This window comes from Biomphalaria glabrata, chromosome 7 (assembly GCF_947242115.1).
Source record: "Biomphalaria glabrata chromosome 7, xgBioGlab47.1, whole genome shotgun sequence".
Classification (NCBI taxonomy): Eukaryota; Metazoa; Mollusca; class Gastropoda; family Planorbidae; genus Biomphalaria; species Biomphalaria glabrata.
In genome coordinates, this window is record NC_074717.1 from 40,731,666 (window position 1) to 40,752,771 (window position 21,106).

The 21,106-nt window shown below is 39.8% G+C and overlaps 1 protein-coding gene across 1 annotated transcript in view; it reads right to left on the reverse strand.

The window, feature by feature from the left end:
* LOC106069777 (sal-like protein 3) overlaps positions 1–17,112 on the reverse strand; it is a 96,264-nt gene extending 79,152 nt beyond the window's left edge. Inside the window, exons 1-2 of the mRNA XM_056035683.1 lie at positions 16,900–17,112; positions 4,970–5,940 (exon numbers count right to left, since the gene is read on the reverse strand). Coding sequence (XP_055891658.1) covers positions 4,970–5,171 — 202 coding nt within the window. The 5' untranslated portion in view covers positions 5,172–5,940; positions 16,900–17,112. The remainder of the gene's footprint in view (positions 1–4,969; positions 5,941–16,899) is intronic.
* Positions 17,113–21,106: the final 3,994 nt, after the last annotated feature.

Sequence of the window (21,106 nt, forward strand, 5' to 3'; positions counted from 1 at the left end):
ATGGAAAGTAAATGTAGATCTAGGCGTAATACAACTTGATGCTGGATATTATGTTAATTAAAACAATTTCTATTGTCTGTATTATCAATATTAAATGTGACAATGGATCTGAGGAGAACGATTTGTTTTGTATATGATGAAAGAGTTATTTTGTAATACTTTGTTTCGGTCATTGATGTTGAGAATAATGAGCAAAATATATCAGTTATATTGTCCATCTAACTAGTATTAAAACTAACGGAAACAACATGACTAAGTATTGATACTTTGTCGCATAGACTTAGTGATATTGTAGATATAATGTAATTTAATGCTCTGTACTTTATCCTGTAACACGATCATAATTGAAACAAATTGAACTTTATGAAAAGATCAAGATTTGGAACCGCAATGTCATTATCATATCTAAATGAGAGGGGTTGCTCAGTCTAGAAATTTAGAATCAAGTTTTGGGTCGAGATGAGTTGTGGGCCTATTTGGTTCTGGTGTAGCAGGGTCACCTCCATGAAACTTCCCTTCTCTACGTGACCACAAAGGAGGGGGGGGAAGCGAGTTGGACAAGAACACACTACACATGCGACATAGAGCACGCAACACGCTACACAAAAATTATGATCAATTAATACATACAATCAATAAAGATGTGTACTGTTATGTAAATTAAATTCATCGTGTCCTCTTTGTTAATTGTTACATTAGCTAGCTCGAGATCAAATCATCAGAAAATATCCTTAAGGTTGAAATGATTGTAGATTGGTGCATGATAATGTGAATTAAATCTAAATTCACGTTATGAACTTGACATTTTGTAACTGCGGTATGAATTTTAGAAAAACGTAATACAAATGTGAATATTACAGGCACGCTTTCTTCTTGCCCTGTGGTAAGATTATCCTTATTGCTTGATAGTGTTCATTATATAACATAAAGTCCTGTCCATTATATAAAGTTATTGGCCGAGGGATATTGATTACAGCTTGTCCTAATCGTAAGGCTAGAAAATCAAAATCTTGACTTTTTCGTTCGCCGGTTCTCTGTCATGAACCCCAGAGAATGGGGTACGGGGGTCAAAAGTCGGAACCCGTCGACTGGTAATGAGATACGGCTTGTTTGGTCGACTAGGCGAGATGTGGGGAGAAATCAATTGAAGATAATCGCCTGGTCAACGGTCACTTTAGACTCTGGACAGAAAGAAACAGATTTGACACGCGAACGACTAACAAGAATGACCAGGAATAACTCGCCGTGACCCCAACGCAGACCAGTGGTCAACTCCCCCACCACCCCCGCTACCCCTGTTTCTCGTGACACGAGCACCATTCAAGCTAAACGGACACAGATGGACGCCCCGACACAATGTGAACAAATAGGATTAGGTTCCCGACACCCACTGAACAAGCGCCCTCTCCACCCTCAAACAGGGGGTGCCTCCACCCGGCGACGCTTCAGGCAAACCTTTTTATTTGTTTTGTTACCTAAATGTTTGCAACGACCTAGACCATGGGTGTTTGCGCGAGTGTGTCGTGAGAGGAAATGAAAGGGAAACAGGGGACTGGCAGATGAGAAGGCTATAATTTAATGTGTAATGGGTCACTGTATGGTCTATGTGTGTGTGTGCGTACCAAATAACAACACATTCTTGAAACACATAGCACATTGAGACCTAATGATGACGCACCCAGCGCGTTAGTCCAACAGTTAAATATTAGATCTAGTGGTAGTTATAATAGAAATTAAATTTGTTTACAAATATTCGAGATTTAACATTAAACAATATTTTGACGAGTGCGTTGTATAAGAACTAAGTCCGAAAGCCACACTGTTAAAATATTTCATAAAACACTGAAACATAGTAACAACTTAATCTTTATAATATATAAAATAAAATTTTTGTTCTCGGTTTAAACATAGGCTCCTAAAAATATTATGTCCAAATGTTAAGCATGGATATGTATAGCTCTTATTGAAATAGCATTTACCGACTAGAAATCGCTATAGCAATGCGGTGTAAATATCTTGATTCAAATATTTCTACACACAATATGGACCTATCACTCCCTGTCTCACCCATCTACCCAATACGTATGTGAAATCGGAGACTTTGGTGACAGCGATTGTGACTCTTTGAGACAGTTGATAAGTCTTCTAAAACACAATGTTTATAAATTGACAATAACTAAGCAGCAATATTCGCGGTACATCTTAAGTTACAATTAAATACTTCGTATGAAACAATAAAATAACAGGATATATATTTATTTATTGCATATGTGTACAAAATATGTACACAGTGACGGATTTTACTATAGGCAACACAGGTTCTAACTTAGGGTCTCAAATAATAGCACTTAAATATACCATCTGGACTTATTATGGCCCCTTTAGCTCAAATCTATATAACTTTTTGGAGACTGTTTAATGTATGCCCAAATGTTCGAGCCCTACATTGTTGAGGCCCACTAACATGTAAAATAAATATTTTGACATTACTTTTTCTTGTAATTCCCGGTATATATGAAATACCGAAACACAATCGTAACAAACATGTCTTTACAAAAATGTTTTTTTTTAAAAAAAATGACACGTAACAATTGACATCTAGAGTAGCAGACGGGCAAAGGCACAATTTAACAAAAAATATGAACACATTACTTGCCAACTTTCATTCTTATAATATCAAATCGTTATTGCAGCTTCTTAGTAGAGCAAAGCATTACAGAGTGACTTGATTTTGGCACATCGGCTTAATTTAGTTATTTATAGAAATCGATGAATTGATGAGAGATCTAGTTGACTTTGTTAAAACAATACACAGAGTGATAATAACATGTAAACTAGTTCAAATCATTGACTAGAATAAATATAAAGAAATAAATTCTTGACAGATATTGAACAAGTAATTTTAAAACTTAAACCAGTCAACATATTTGTTCAAAACTAGTTATACGCCATCACACTTAAATCTAGGGTTCTCTGTATAAGTTCAGTTCAGAGTATACATTATTTGAACAGTTCAGAAATCTGGACTAGTGACGCACTAGAAATCGGATTCAGGACCCGTTCAAACAGCATGTGTGTGGAGCATACGTGTAGTCGCAACACACGCCAAAGCATGTTGACTACTGTCATTTCAAATTTGATCTACATTTTTTATTAAACCCCTTTCAACCAAAATTAACAAATTTACGTAATCGAACGAAATGTACCATAGAATACTACATAAGAAAACTAATCGGTTCGGAAATGTACTAGGAACCCCGTAGAGTACAGAGTGTTATGGAATATGGACATTTGGGCTCATTATTCCTACATAACTTACTATTTGTATGCGATTTAAGTCATGTAAAATTAACTGAAATTAAGGTAGTCAAAGTTTGCATATTTTAAATCAAATTTGAAATCAGCTACTAAAACCTTAAAGTTATCCAAAAAAAATCGATGCATTACCGTAACTAAACCGCGGACTAAACAACTACACGTATAATACTTACACAATAAATACTGTACAATAAATATAAATTATATAATACACAAGACGAAATGTTGAGCGGTTGCAGATTTATGGCATAACAAGAAAACCTAAATTCACTATTGACACGAGAGGGCGGGGAGGGTGGCAGTGTAGGTCGGTCATGCCAGGGAGGGACGGGTTGATATTTTTTATCTACTCTCATAATCACTTTAGCAAAATATTGGAGCCCCTTTTTATTATTTTATAGCCCTGTCCTAGCGGGCTGGGGCTAATGAAGAGCGCTATAAAAGACAACTTGCCCCCGCTGTACAATGTGCCACTGTCATATTGTACATCGTGTCAAGGGAAATTTATAATCAAATTTGTGTTACCTCCATCTCTCCCCCTTTACCTTGTATATATGGTCTGGTATTTAGGTGTTATTAAATTGATGAAACTATAACAAAAAAATGAGTTGTTAGGTGGTGGAAAATCTGAATGTTTTTAAGTTTTATGTATGTCTGTATATCTCGCGCATGTCCGTATATGTCGCGTATTGGTATCTCATTATAGAATATATATAAGAATAAGTATTTTAATTCAAATAGTCTATCAGATTAGTAGCAGGAGAATTTATAACATTATTTTATCAACGCGCGGCGCTAATCCTACAATCAATCTGTAAAAAAAAAAAAAAAAAAAGCCTTTTTTCTTTTTACAAGAGTCGACAATATTTTTGAATAATTGTTATATAATCTTTTCAGATCGCCCCGAACCTTCTTTATGTTTCTTAGTAGCGCTACATACTTGTATTAATTTTTATGTTAATACCTTGAAACAATGCGGGGTTTGATCCTGATTCAGTTGTTTTCCGAACGTGAGCGCTATTTCTTTTTGTGTTTAGTTAGAGACAACACTTGCGACTTACTAAATGCTGAGTATATTGGAGGTTAGAGCATCTAAATATCGGATCAGGCTTGAGGGTCTAAGTGTATTTAGGATTTTAGGCCATACTTTAATCTAGGACTTATAATATTTTATTCTGTAAAATTAGGTGTAAGCGATTGTCATCTGGCATAAGATACAAGATAATGCGATTATCATTGTGGATACATGTGCAGAGCTAATAGTATGTTGAATTTCCATTCCTATCAATTTAGTTTAGGTTTTATTTTATTTATTTATTTCTAGATACAGTTTAGGTAGTAAACATTTTGAATTAATTTTGACATCAATTAAGGAGCAAATAGTAAATATTACATAAGATGTGATTATAAAATTCGGATATAAGATATTTAGTCTGTATAAATAAAGACCACTTTAAATTAGCGATCCTCTAACACGGAAGTGCATCTATATTTTTTTATGTCAATTAGTTATCGAATAAATAAACTGACAATAATGTTTGCGCGAGTTTAAGTCCCAAGATAAGCGTCAGGAATGTGTGTTAGGTGTGTTAATGGTGAACAATAACATGAGTGTAGTCCTAGTAGAGTACTTTTAGAATTTGAGACTTACCATTACTTTCCGCGTCATTGAGTCTCTCATCCTCATCCCTGTCAGTGTCGCTACTTAATCTCCTCTTCCTTAACGAAGGCAGGGGCCCCTCGTCTCCCCCGTCATCCTCTCCGAGGGCTAGTTCATCGGGGCCCCCGGCGTCCCCCAGCGAAAGTCCATCACTGCCGACATGACGGGGCTTCGACTGTTTCCGCCGCGACATGTCTTTAGCACCACAACGGAGCGGTTCTAACACAACAATTAATAATATTCACCACTGATGTACCGTAATTCAATCACAATTTTTTTTTTTAAACTCTGGAATGTGCTCTGATTTTATAAGGGCCAACCCTATAAAACTGTAGTCCAATCCTTTAGCATTAGGTCCAGATTCTTTTAGGGAACAATTCCAGACAATATAAAACCTAGATTGAAACTGTGAACCAGTCGGTGTTTAAGAAGAAACACGTCGCGATGGGCCACTGCCTCGGCCATGATTTAAGAATCATTTTGAGAATAATTTGGGGCCCCGCTCCGAGGCCGAATCGTCTCAGCGCCTTCCAGAAGAAAAAACTGTATTCAAAACAATCAAGAGTGAATAGTGTATTCCATCCGAACAATGAATTATGTAGATCTAGGCCTGTATAGAATCTATATAATAGATATGAAGGCCCTATTCCACACTAGATCTATAATCTAACCACAATTAAAATGAAGGAGCTTCCACAACCAAATAAAAAAAACAACTAAAAACTAAACCTAAATAAACTAAAAAACGAAACAAACCAAAAAAATAATAACACAACGGTGAAGAGTTCCGCAGAAGAGTTTTGGTAAATCCTTCAGGGCTGGCTGTGTGTTTCCTAGTCCTTCCCCTCACCGCTGTACTGGCCTCTACCAATCAGCACACGCATGAAAGAGAGGGAGGCCGACTCGTCGTTCAGCCGCTTCAACGGGGGCCCTGCGCGCTGGGCTCAAAGCCTGATGATATTCTGAAATACAGAAATGGGAAAGAAAGCATTATCATAACAAGAATTTGGTGTCGACGATCCGATTGGCTTTCCATTCGGGCCCAGTGGGGGTGGGAGGGGAAGGGGGTGGAAAAAAATTGACGGGCAGGGGAACTCACTGCCAATCCCTCCTATTTTTTGTTGTTGTTGTGTTCTCTCCCCTTTCTTTTCTTATTAATATTTTTTTTTCGGGTTTTTATATTTAGGGAGTTATCACTCGTACCGCAGTGCTTGTCTAAACATTTTTTTTCGACCCCCCCCCAGACCTCTCCCCACTTACTCGCCCCCCTCTACGCCACAGTGTCACAGGCACCACCCAGCCAACATCTACGTAGGTCGATGAGCGCAATTTTAAGGGCGCCTATCCGACCTCGTCTTCACATCTCTCTCTCTCTTTCTCTCTTCGTCAGTCTCTCTCTGTCTCTCTCGTTTACTCCCGTACCCCACATAAATGCCCCCCCCCCCTATTTTTTTCCTCCGCACTAACTCTTGGAGTAATCCCTCGCGTCAATTGAGGAGATAGCGATTTTGTTGCTGTTTTGTTTTTAAATCTTAAAAAAGTTTTTTTTTTTTCATGTCTTTTCTCTTCTCTCCCTTGGTTCTAATTGTTTCTTAAGAGTTGTCGTACACAGAACACACCACCGCCCCCCACCCACCCACATTCACTATTCTCATCGCACCATTTAAGGCGCCCCAACCAAGGGCGTCCCATGCTGTTCTTTCCACCAATTTTAAGAAGCAGCTTTGTGTTGTTGTTTTTTTTTCCCGTTCAATTTTGGGGCCGTTGCTAGAAAGGGCGATTTCTTATATCATACAAATATATGCATTATCTTATATATTACAGACGTTGCTTTATATGATAAGATAATTACGTCCTACGCTTATCCCTGTGTCAATCTAGTCATGCATGCTAAGTCTTTGGTCTCCGTGGCTGATTCAAGCAACACATTCAATGCTCTAATGGCACTAGGGGAGAAGGAGCACTTGGACGAATTTGTTCTAGTATGTGGACTAAGAAATGGCCCCCTATCTGAGATCAGAGTTTCTACACTTGGGGGGTACTCCCACACGATGGGACATAGAGAATTCCTATAGCCGGTAAGTAATTATTATAATGGCCGTAGACTTTTCAGAATGATAGCACCGAGAAGGAGTTTAGAGAAGAGAGAGAGACAAAACGACGTCCAAATGTAGGTCAGTGTTTATTTTGTGCTCTCTGCATTTCGGCTATCACATTGATTTATTTTTAAACTATGGATTGGTCACTCGCTTTCATTGTATGTGTGACCATGGACACTCTCTAACCACGTACCATGCAACATTAATAACAAGTAAACAGCAATAAAAAATCACTCCTCGTTCCATATGCTAGGACAAATTTATTCTAATGCTCCTACTTCCCTAGTGCTATTAGAGCATGGAATGGGTTGTCTGTGTCTGATGACTTGGCAGAATTTAGGTCATTGGTTAACATGCACGACTAAAGATTGACAAAGGAACACGCGTAGGACGTAATCATCTTATTTTTTGAAGTAACGTCTGTATTTTATAAGATAAGAGAAGAGAATGGTCTTGTACACCAAAATCAAGTTCTAATGACTAGAGGAGAGAAAGAGAGGAGAGAAAGAGAGGAGAAACAAAAAGGGGAGAGGGGGGGGGGGTTAAACGTTGTACAGCTATGCCCACCATGGCATCACGTGACCTGTACTCGAGTTCTGGGCACTACATACAATCTCGAATTTTATCCTTTCAAATTCACATGCATTCATATTGCCCCATTGCTGGATATAAGGCTATTCGTAATATATCTGTTTACAGAGACAATAGTTATGCCATCGTTGGTAATAGCAAAACATGTAGGTCACAGCTAGGACTTTGTTGTCACGTGAAACACTGCACTCCTCCTTTAGTATTATTCCAACGATAGACGAGATAGTCCAGAGAAGGAAATATTTACAGAATAAAGTTTCAGTTTGTTGTGCCTATCTTATCTTCTCCTGTGTTCTCATTATCTTATCTTATAAATTACAGAGCTACTTCAGAAGATAACCACGTCTACGTGTCTCCATGTATTAATCTAGTCGAGTAAGTTAAAGACTAAAATTCTGCTAAGTCGTTGATTTTCCTGAATGATTCACGCAACCCATTCTTTGCCCTAATGGCTCTTGGGAAAGAAGGAGCACCTCTACGAATTTCTCCTAGCCTATGTAGGGAGTTTTAGATATCTATTTATTTTTTTATGTCCGAGCTGAACTGGACAGTGGTTTCCATATCAGGCAGCTCCCTGTACATTTGTTTTTGTTCTATTGGGGATCAGTATCTTCTTTTGGGCACTCGATGATGTATGCAGCTTTGGAGAACATGGTCTGCAATCTCTGGAGAAGCGCCCATGAGGGCATACTTCGTATCATCGAACCTCAGTTTCTTTTGGGTTTGTTTTCTCTACGAAGATTTCAACTCACATCTTAAACGTTCTCGCCTCCACTTCCCATTTATGTCTCTTTGTCTCTCTCTGTCTCTCTCAGTCTCTCTTGGGTCAACTTGAAACTTTTGCACAATTAATCGTTGTTCCTAACAAAAACATGAATCGGTCAAAAATTTAACCCATTTGGTTTATGAAATAGCAGTAATGTATTAATCGTGTTTGAGATAGAAAAATGAAAATAAATCGTACAGTATTGAGAGGTGTGAATGTACATGTGGAGTTCTTCCCCTTTTATAATTTGGTTGTTTCAAGCCTGCCCACTCTCGTATGGTTTCGTCAATATTGCTATCCTTCATTCAAGCGTTCTAAAAAAAGTTTTTTATAGTGAGCAATACGATATGTTTATATTGTTCCATTTTTTTTAAAATATTTTTATGTATTGTCATGGACATATGGTGACATTGTAAGGACTACAACCTAAGCACCATTCGTGTGAATATTTTTTTTTATGTTAATTTTTTTTCAGGCATTAAGTGCCAAAGTGAACTACGTCTGACAGTGATTGAAGTGTCTGTGGATCAGTCTTAATATGAGCTTATTAAACAGCGAGTCCGAGTAGAAAAAAACAAAAAAGCCAGATGGATACACACAGTTATGAGGAGGAGGGGGGGGTGAGCTTAACTCCACTAAGCGATACTTTGTGTGCAGGATAAGAACACAGCAAAGAATATTGAAGTCGGTGTGTAGATTTCGATAAGGGGGCGCCATGTTTGACTTAAAGCCATGACACAACGGAGTGGTGTATTGTGTAACAATACTTCAAGGCCGGACAATACCAAAATAACCACAAGCGTAGAGGGGGGCTAGGGGTGGGGGGGGATTGAAAGGCGAGATTTGGTCAAGCGTAGGATTAATGTCATAAACTGCGTGTGAATGTTTTGACCTCAGGGCATAATGACCGAAAAGAAAAATAACAAAAAAAGTAATAAAAGGATCTTGTGTTAGTGACAATGAAGAGAGGAATAGTGTGTGTGTGTGGGGGGGGGGGAGAAACAGGTGTTGAATGGAGGAGTGCAGGACGCCCAAACTGTGGGGAAGAAAAGGATTAGTGACATAATTGATAGATATGTAAGCGTAAGCAACATGTGTATCTCAGACTGGCCCGATTGGATATCTTTATGCGGGCCTTCTTATACTGTTTATTGACACATACCCAGTAGGTCAATATTCAGATTGTCATATCCTCTCCTTCCCAAGCGTGTTGTCAAAGCTTAGACATTATTATTTTTATTTGAGAGCCCTTAGACTTGTTTACCTCCAGGCCCTAGGTGTATACGCACGTAGCCCAACCTTTGATACGCCGCTGTAAATAGAATAATTTGCAGGCGATGAAAGGCACAAGAAGGAAAACAACAGTATTTACGTTGAATGTTGATCAAAATAATTTCACGTTTGGACTTCAAATCTGGCGGGAAAAACAAAAGACCAGCACAGGCACAAACCTGGGACTAAGGATTTACAAAAGTGTAGCTCTTCAAGATCGACACTAACAGCTTATGAAAAAGAGGCACTGAATAGATCCACATCGAGAGCGAGCATAAAGGAAAGGTCCTGGTTTGCAGATGCCATACACACCAGAAGTAGAAAGAAGGTTGAAAGTGCAATGGCGCCTGGTAATTACAGAAGCCTAACCTATATAACATAGTACTCGTGATAGATGTCAAGACGTGTAGATTAAGTATGTAATACAATCTATAATGAAACTTTCAGATTTGACTACCAGGATTAGAGTAAATCATATAACTCATTTAAAACTGGTATCGTTAGTACTTTGGATCGATTATAGTACCATGCGTTGTGCCTGTCATAGGATGTGAGAGCAAAGGTGTTTGGTCAATGCGCTGGCCACATGACACCCTCGTTAACCCTCACCCATAGGAAGAGATGACATTTGCATCATCTGCCCCATAGATCGTCAGGTCTGATGGGGGGCTACCTCTTTTATCTTTAACTCAACACATCCGAGAAAACAGACACCTCAGCAAGACTTATTACAGTATTGTATGTACATTATTAACTCAACTTTTTTTTTTTTTTGGAATCATGTTTTCTAACATCGGTTTGATTCCATAATAATGTTTTCAATGTAGTATATCGGAGTGTTTACTGTAAGGTTCTACGAATGGAATTGGTTTTTATTTTAGAGCAGCGGTTCTCAACCTTTTAAGCTCGGCGACCCCTCTTTACAATCCCACACTCTGCCGCGACCCCCCCCCCCCTCCCCCGCTCAGACACACAGCAATAGAAGAATAGACAAAACTATTCATTTTTTCGATGGTCTCTGGCGACCCCTGGCAGATCGTCAATCGACCCCCAAGGGGATCGCGACCCACAGGTTGAGAACCCCTGTTTTAGAGTGTTGCTGTTGTTAAATCAAAGTTTAACACTATTATTATTACATATGTTTCAAAGCAGTGGCTCATTGAAGTAAGCATCATACAGAGACGCTGGATAAGATCACACCCTCCGTAAGCATCCAACAAGACAAGCCCTGGAACCCACAAGGAAGGGGGAAGCGGGGATTGCCCAGGAATACATGGAGCCACGATTTGAACGCAGTCGCCATGCAGGTAAGTCGTGGGGACAGTTGGACAGACCCAGAGCCGAGACGTGCTGGGGAAAACTAGTTGGTGGCATGTACCCCAGACGAAGCCATTGGCGGAGATGAGATGATGTCTGAAGGGCGACTCGTGCCCAAGTTTATCTATTTCGAATGTCCTTTTATGAATCGATCAGAGGGTCGACCAAAGAGTGACTTTCTCTCAGAGGTCAGGGATGTGGGGTTGGCTGTTCACTGACCTCTCTGTCCCATGAACTCCTTTGCCTGGATCGGGAGTGTCCAACCTTTTGTTGCTCTTTTTTTTTTTTTAATTGATTATCTCTTTTTTTGGTAAGGTAAAGTTTTTCTCAAATAGTGAGTTCTGTATTCGAGACCCCTCGTCTGGGAAGCCAAACGCCTTACCATTAAGGCCTCACGCCTCCACAGTATTGAACTCTCTTCTTCAAATGAACTGTTGAAATTTAATCTTGTGGCTTATGTTTGTCTCGGGATGAAGTATAAAGGCGCCTATGACGACAAAAAGAATGTAGACGCCTCTGGCGAGAACAAGAATGAAGACGCCTCTGGCTCGAAAAAAGAATGGAGACGCCTATGAAGATAACAAGAATGAAAACCCCTTTGGAGATAACAAGAATGAAGACGCCTCTGACAAGAACAAGAATGAAGACGCTTCTGGTGAGAAAAGAATGAAGACGCTTCTGGCGAGAACAAGAATGAAGTTGCCTCAGGCGAGAAAGATAATCAAGACGCCTCTGGCGAGAACGAGCACGAAGACGCCTCTGGTGAGAACAAGAATGAAGACGCCTCTGGCGAGAACAAGAATGAAGACGCCTCTGTCGAGAACAAGAATGAAGACGCCTCTGGTGAGAACAAGAATGAAGACGCCTCTGGTGAGAAAAAGAATGAAGACGCCTCTGGTGAGAACAAGAATGAAAACGCCTCTGGTGAGAACAAGAATGAAGACGCCTCTGGTGAGAACAAGAATGAAGACGCCTCTGGTGAGAACAAGAATGAAGACGCCTCTGGTGAGAACAAGAATGAAGACGCCTCTGGTGAGAACAAGAATGAAGACGCCTCTGGTGAGAACAAGAATGAAGACCCCCTCTGGAGATAACAAGAATGAAAACGCCTCTGGCAAGAACAAGATTGAAGTTGCTCAGGCGAGAAAAATAATCAAGACGCCTCTGGTGAGAACAAGAATGAAGACCCCTCTGGTGAGAACAAGAATGAAGACCCCCTCTGGAGATAACAAGAATGAAAACGCCTCTGGCAAGAACAAGATTGAAGTTGCCTCAGGCGAGAAAGATAATTAAGACGCCTCTGGTGAGAACAAGAATGAAGACGCCTCTGGTGAGAACAAGAATGAAGACCCCTCTGGTGAGAACAAGAATGAAGACCCCCTCTGGAGATAACAAGAATGAAAACGCCTCTGGCAAGAACAAGATTGAAGTTGCCTCAGGCGAGAAAGATAATTAAGACGCCTCTGGTGAGAACAAGAATGAAGACGCCTCTGGTGAGAACAAGAATGAAGACGCCTCTGGTGAGAACAAGAATGAAGACGCCCCTGGTGAGAACAGAATGAAGACGCCTCTGGTGAGAACGAGAATGAAGACGCCTCTGGTGAGAACAAGAATGAAGACGCCTCTGGTGAGAACAAGAATAAAGACACCTCTGGTGAAAACAAGTAGGAAGACGCCTCTGGTGAAAACAAGAAGGAAGACCCCTTGGTCTTGGAATGCGCGATAAACAAAGTTTTTTAAAAAAATAGAGGAAATTATATGAACGAATAATAACCAATCAACTGTAAGGTCAGAGGTTATGATTGTTGTCTTTACCAACTTTTTACAACACACACAAACTCACAACTACACACACACACACGCGCACAATATACACACGTACATGCATTCAATGTTCGTCTTCAGCTGCGAGAGCCTCAGAAGAATAATGAAAATTTATATCTTTTTGTCTTTTGTAGAGATGTTCGTGATGGGACTCTCAGCTTCGCAAGGGGGGCGGGGGGGGCACAAGGAGTTGACACAGAACAGATATATCGCACGTCACGGCCGGGGACCTGGGCCATATGTTAAAAGTCATTCTCTCATTTGTCCCAGGGTCTGGTTTGTACATCATACTCGCTACTTTGGTCTATTGTATGTCTTAGTTGTGTATGGTCTACAATAGTAGTCTGTATTTGTATTTTCTGAAGTAGTCACAGTACTAAATACCAGCCTGTGTAGCTACAATTGTATGTATGTGTGTATGGGCTTAATTAGCATCAATAATGGGTGCTTTTAATTTTGTTTGTAGTTATGTTTGTATGTATTCTGTTCTACGTTTGTGCACACATGTAACGCAGAATAACCAAAATAGATTAAGAAGTATGAGAAAGGGGAGGGGGTGGGGAGAGAAAAGGGGGTCCAATAAGATGTTATGAGTTGGACGAGAGCTTAGGCAATAAACCCTCAAAGCAAGTAACCCGAGTTACTACGACCGCGGACACTATGGTTTTAGAGTGGCATTTTAAGTTAAGGAGCACCTGACCCCACCCGGCGTCAATGGGAGCCTGAGATTTGTAGGAGGAAGTACAAATGTTTAGTCGTTGTGCTGGCCCCAGTTTTTGATGGTTTACCTGAGCAGCAGACGATATGCAAATCAAGAACTCCAATGAGGCTATAGGTCTAGAGAGGTATATGTTTTACAACAATGTTGCTTACTACAACTCAGCATGTGCAACATGGAGACGCACTAACGATCGCACCCCCCCCCCTGTCCAACCAAGCACACATAAGGCCCTGGTCAGAGCAAGTAAAATGCCCATTTTGTACTGGTTATAAAAACTCGTAACAAACACAATCAGCGCCTTGGTCAATGAAAATAAACTCACCTAGAGCATATATGGTGCCCTAGTCAATGCAAATAAACTCACCAAGAGCATACAGAGAAAGGCGGTTGGTCGTTGTGTTGGCCACATGACACCCTCGTTAACCGTAAGTCACAGAAACAGATGACCTTTACATCATCTGCCCTGTAGACCACAAGGTCTGAACGGGGAACTTTACTTTACTACTAGATCATATATGGTGCCCTGGTCAATGCAAATAAACTCACCTAGAGCATATATGATGCCCTGGTCAATGCAAATAAACTCACCTAGAGCATACATGGTGCCCTGGTCAATGCAAATAAACTCACCTAAAGCATACATGGTGCCCTGGTCAATGCAAATAAACTCACCTAAAGCATATATGATGCCCTGGTCAATGCAAATAACTTTAGTGTTCTGATAAGAACTTTGCTCGTGGAAGTATTTCTCAAGATGGTCTTATTAAATATCGACTTTTGCTCAGTAATTCCAAGATACGGACATGACCACCTGACCAGTTTGTGTCTCGTGATGGTAACTTTAGGACATTCAGGTATCACTCTCTACGTGACCAAACATAGGTCACTTAGTCCATCACTGGCCACACAAAATACAAAGACATACAATGGATAATTGAATTGGACAGAACCATTGGTCTCTATGTTATAGTGTCACTGACAGATTGACCTGAGAAATAGTGGCAATAACTTAGATTGTGTTATTTGAACTCGAGAAAGCGTCTCTCCATAATTCTCTATACCAATCGCTCCGTATCTCATTAATTCTCTATGACAACCAATTCATATCTAAATAAATCCTATGACAACCAATTCATATCTAAATAAATCCTATGACAACCAATTCATATCTAAATAAATCCTATGACAACCATTCCATATCTAATTAGTTATCTATGACAACCACTCCATATCTAAATAAATCCTATGACAACCACTCCATATCTAATTAGTTTTCTATGACAACCAATACATCTCTCAATAGTTCTCTATGACAACCACTCCATATCTTAATAAATCCTATGACAACCACTCCATATCTAAATAGTTCCTATGACAACCAATCCATATCTAAATAGTTCCTATGACAACCACTCCATATCTAAATAGTTTTCTATGACAACCAATCCATATCTAAATAGTTCCTATGACAACCACTCCATATCTAAATAGTTCCTATGACAACCAATCCATATCTAAATAGTTTTCTATGACAACCACTCCATCTGTCAGTCGTTCTCGCTGACAACCACGGTATCGCTGCTTGGAACTGTAAAACAATGCGGTGCGCATTAAAGATCTTCCATGTAGCTCTCAAGGTAGAGGTCTCTTGATCACGAAAGCAACAATTGAAACATTGTGTCATGTAACTGTCACACACATTTTTGAGAAAGATGCTGCAAATGTTCTATGTTTCTGTGAATAACTTTTAGTGGAGTTATCAAGCAGACAACCCAATGACCAACCGCTTTCTCTTTCTTTAACATTGTCAAAGGTCATTTCAAAATGGGTGGCCTCCATCGGAATCCGAACCCTCGGTAGGACAGATTTACATAAAATAGCATAGATCATTATATATAGCATACATTATGTTAAAGAATGTAGGTTCTTTTATGTATATATCTTCCTATATACATTAAAGTATGACTGGTCTATAATTAGAATGCACATCACAATTTCACATGGTAATTAGAGCCATACGCGCTATTATTAGTTCCATTAAGCTAATACATAGTCAGTATTTTTTAGTGATGAGAGAAAGGTAAGGATTAGGCTTATCCTTCTTGTAGCTGTTTCTACAAATCGATGGATACATTATGTTTTTTGTATTCCATTTCAATGCTTATTACTTTGGTTATTAGATCCATCTAGGAAGATTGACAATATGCATTTACATTTCCGTCAGTTTTAATTCAACTTTAACTAAGTAGGTCTACATTTCCCATTCTCTAATGATACTAGGGGAGAAGAAGCACTTGCATGAAATGGTTCAAGTGTATTAAATAAGAAATGTGCCTCTATCTTTGTGTCTTTCTGAGTATTTCATTAGGTGTTGTTTTTCTTTTTGTAAGTTATGATATAATGTTTTATGTATTATAGCTACTTTACTTTTTATTCTTCTGTCCTGAAGTGTCTCCAAGTTTAGTGACTTTACTAATGGTGTTACTCCAATCAAATTGGAATATTCGTTTGTTATAAATCTATCAGCTCTATTTCGTATTTGGATCTATTTTCTTTATTTTTTCTTGAGTTGAGGGATCTCAAACAGAGGAAGCACATTCTAATATTACATTACATTATTACAGTATCTTTTATTGTGAATAGCCTCCAGTTAATGTTGACTTAATTATTGACTTATGTATAAAGTATGACTTAATCAATGACTTCTGTATAAGGTGTGACTTAATCAATGACTTCTGTATAAAGTATGACTTAATCAATGACTTCTGTATAAAGTATGACTTAATCAATGACTTCTGTATAAGGTGTGACTTAATCAATGACTTCTGTATAAAGTATGACTTAATCAATGACTTCTGTATAAGGTGTGACTTAATCAATGACTTCTGTATAAAGTATGACTTAATCAATCTTCCGTATAAAGTATGACTTAATCAATGACTTCTGTATAAGGTGTGACTTAATCAATGACTTCTGTATAAAGTATGACTTAATCAATGACTTCTGTATAAAGTATGACTTAATCAATGACTTCTGTATGAAGTATGACTTAAGCAATGACTTCTGTATAAGGTGTGACTTAATCAATGACTTCTGTATAAAGTATGACTTAATCAATGACTTCTGTATAAAGTATGACTTAATCAATGACTTCTGTATAAAGTATGACTTAATCAATGACTTCTGTATAAAGTAATAGTTCCTTAAGCAAGATAGTATAGTTTACGGCAGTTAAAACTACTATTTACATAGTGAGGCTTATTCTAGTTAGACGTGGGTGTATGGTGTGATATTAATAGAACATAACATTGCACGCTAGAAGTCAACTTACTTGAACATTGCAAAGTTATTAGTTGTCCACGCAGAATGAAGACATGACTTGTGCAATATGACTTAAGTCATTATTTTCCTAAATCAAGTCAGTAGTCCTTGTGGTAGAGAATGCACTAATCCTTGGCAGTTGTCCCTCTGGAAGGTCTAGCACTAGAAAGATACACACTAGGCCCAAACGCTTTGTTTTTGTTCCTTAATTACTTCCCTTGCAGGAAAGACCAAGCAGAGTTACAGGGGCCCCTGTTAGGGAAATGGAAGAACTTTTTTTTTTTTTTTTGTTTTGGTCCTCACTTCAACGAGAAGTCGTGAAAGGAGAGGGATGGGGGGGGGGACGCATCGAGGAGAGAGAGAGAGAGAGAGAGAGGTGGGAGACTACTGACGAACACAGAAGAGTAAATGTGGGCGACGGAGAAGGGGGGAGGCTGGTAAGACGTACAAGAGGAGAGAATAAATACAATAAAAGGGGAAGGGGGAGGGAAAGGGAGGAAATTAGTCAGTTTTGACAGGTTCTCAGTTAGTTAAAAACATAACCTAAAAGTTAAAGTTATGTCAGCTTTGGCATGACGTCATTGTGACCATTAGTAGAAAAAAAAAACGCCCGGGGGGGGGGGGTAAACTGTGTATGCAGTTGCTGTATGTCGTCATAAATTAATTCACAATTAGCATGAAAATGTTTTTGCCATATGTCATGGAGTGTCAGAAATGTGTCCAATTTATTTGGACTATTGTACAGGACAGGTAAACACGTGAGGGCGATGTCAGCAGGGAGTCTCACATTCTAGCAGAGCCCAGTGTCAGGAAGTTGATGTGTGTAGGTCAATCTGCGTCAATCAATGTGTGGGTAACGAAAATAATAACTGGGGGGGGGGGCGGGGGATGGGGGTCGTTAGACTTACCGGAGTGCATGTTTTTGATCCTTGATAACAATGCTTATGTCCTATGTAGATGTGTCTTATGTATAGTAGGATTCTGTAAGAGTAGGCTTGGTTTACAGCGAGACCAACGTCTATTTCAGTCGGCTAACTCGGTTTGTACTAGAGCAAGCTTGTGTAAGAGTAGACTTGTTACTGACTTGGTAATGACTTGTTACTTGACTTGTTACGTTACTTGACTTGTTATTTGACTTGTTACTTTACTTGTTACCTTGCTTTACTTGATATTTGACTTGTGATTTGACTTGTTACTTGACTTGTCACTTGACTTGTTACTAGACTTCTTACTTGACTTGTTACTTGACTTGGTAATAACTTGTTACTTGATTTGTTACTGACGTGTTACTGACGTATTACTTCACTTGTTTGACATGTTACTGACTTGTAACATTCAGCTGTTCTTTCAGATATAAAGATTATTTCGATCAAACCTCCTGCAGTGTGGCAAGGGAAGGCGGGTGGGGTGGGGGGTTCGAGCACGGGACTATTGTGACGACTGTCCAAAGTCAATCACATGTCCAAAATTGTTACAGTTCAATAGATATTTAAAAGCCTACTTCATTAATCCGGGGCGCTGTGGCCGACTGGCGTTCGAGCCTGTTGGTTCGAATCTCGACTTTGAATTTATGGATATTTAGGGAGCTCCTGCATCCGACTAACTCTAATGGGAAACTGTCTTTAATTGGGGAAAGTTAAGGCGGTTTGTAGTTGTGCTGGCCACGTGACACCCTGCTCGTTAGCAATCGGCCAAAGAAACAGATGACCTTAACATTATCTGCCCTACAGATCGCAAGGTCTGAAAGGGAAACTACTTCATTGATCAAACTTATCTAGATGTCGATATTGCATGGTGTGGTCTTAGGAGTTCGATAATAAGCATTATACGTCACTGAAGTTTAAGTTGGGGGGGGGGGGAGGGGGAGATCACCCATGCCAGGAATAAGCATTTAGTATTTAGTATACCGCACAGGACGCCAAGTAGTTACCCCCCCCCCCCTTTTACGGGCCTTTTTTTTTTCATTCTCATTCTCACTCACTCCCCCGCAATTTTCCTCCCTCACATTTCTCTGCAGACGTCACTCAGTAAATCATACACGACTTGCTCCACCAGGACCCAACTACACGCACACACACTCACAACTATTAAAAAAAAAAAAAAAAAAAACCAGGATTCCTTCTGCCTTCTTACTCCGCCCCTCAGACAGGAGGGGGCCCAGCCCTCGACTGCTGCTCGCACCAATCAGAGGAGCCTTTTTTTTGTCAGTCTCCCCCTTCTGGTCTGGCTATGACGAATTTGACAAGTGGGCTTAGCCCGTCCCGCCGCAGGCGAGGCAAGCCAAGGGGAAGCTACTCCGTGTTCAGCCGAGTAACTTACCTTTGCTCTATAGAACAATACAAGCAGAATGTAAATACAGATCTAGATTATTAAACAAGAACAAAACTAGAGACACTCTAAAAACCTACACAATACATTGAAAAATAGTTTAGAAATTTATTATTATTCTGTGTATTTGTGGGAGTTTTTCAAAAAAAAAACATAGACTAGGTTTATTTAACCTAAACCAAAGCCTAAGCATTTTGCTGATATTTTTTACCAAGTATCTTTTAAAACTCGTCTGAGAGTCTACAGTTTCAGTGAAGTGCATTTAGTGTTACTCTGATATGATCTCGACAATGGGATTATTTTCTTACGTCTTACGCGTTGCGGACGTACTTTGATAAGTTGAGGATTATTACGTCCTAACCCAAACTGCATGACGTCAGCAGAAGGCAGGGTTGGAACTCAGGACTATTGAGATGACAGTCCGGAACGCACGTCGCAGGAACAGGTGTCCAGCCTGTTTCATGGTGACAAATCGTTATAGCGGGCCTCAATACTGACCCGTGACGTCGCAAACATTGGGCAGTGTAGACCAATAGCTCGTTGCCACGTCGTACAGACCTGCCCATAGGTAATGACGTTGCAGGTCAGTGTTCATGCCTTCTATAACGATTGGTCTAGGTTTCATTCACGTGTCATGTATGTGTGTGAGAGAGAATGAGAGCATAGGTATAATTACCTTTCCATTATCAATTAGTTGCTCGGAAGCACTATTGAAACATAGACGGAGTTTGAAGTTTTTATGGTGAGACATATGATGAATAAGCATGACTTATCATATATTACTATAACTCCCACTCTGCTTCGGTGTTATAGTGCATTTTACTTGTAAGCCTCTATGCAATCAAGCCTTCATGCATCAAGCATTCGAGCACCAAACCTCCATGCACCAAACCTCCATGCACCAAGCCTCCATGCACCAAGCCTCCATGCACCAAGCCTCCATGTACCAAGACTCCATGCACCAAGGCTCCTTGCTGAGAATTTTGTTCTGAGCACTCTGCAATCATTGGAGGGTGTGTTCCACTTTTTCGTTGTCCATATAGCAGTGTCGGCTTATAAGATTGAAGTTCGAATCCCAGCCAAATAGGCTCATGACAGTGTCCTATGCAAAAACGTTTCAGAATCAGTCACCACTCGTCTGTTCTGATTGGGCCTTTTAGGTTCTTTCAGACTTCTCGTTCCATCCTGCAATGGTACCAGCAGTGAACTTGTACCATTCACAAATTCTTGCTCATGCACTCTCGTAAGTTTACGCATCCGCTGGTAGGTCAAGAAGATGTTTCTGCACGCCAAAGCCAGTGTTCAGACCTGGGTCCAGACATAAATCTCGAAAGAGAGAAAGAAGCTTCCTTCCGTCTGAGTGACAAGAAGGGAATAAAAGACTCTGGCGTTCAGAGACAACAGGCGTCTTTTGTCCTACCTTTTAACCTGGGAAGCTGTAACCGGGGAGCTGGAGCAACTCTAAGAGGTGTGTTTTTAGGACTGTACGGGGGGGGGGGGTCTATGGATTGGGTTAGCAGGAGGGAATCATAAACCTGGACTGGGTTTACTGACACTCGCTGTTTGTATTTGTAGTGATCGTCTGCTCCTCATTTTTCGTTAGACATAAGCCTCAGTTATCTACCCTTGCTCTTTCAATGAGATGGCTCCATTAACTGGCAAACAATACAGTGGTTTAGTTCAGATTTTTTTTATATAGAGAGTGGGCCTGATGTGAAAAAGTGAAAGAGAGCTCATAGATTCACCTAGTTAGTCTAGAGACATTTTTTTTTTAAAGGATGTAAAAAAGTGTTTGTCATATTAGTTCGTTTCAAGAATCTTCTTTTTTTTTTTGGAGGGGGGGGGGGGAGTGAGATTTTTTTTCTCCTTCGGATTTTCAAAGTCTTACA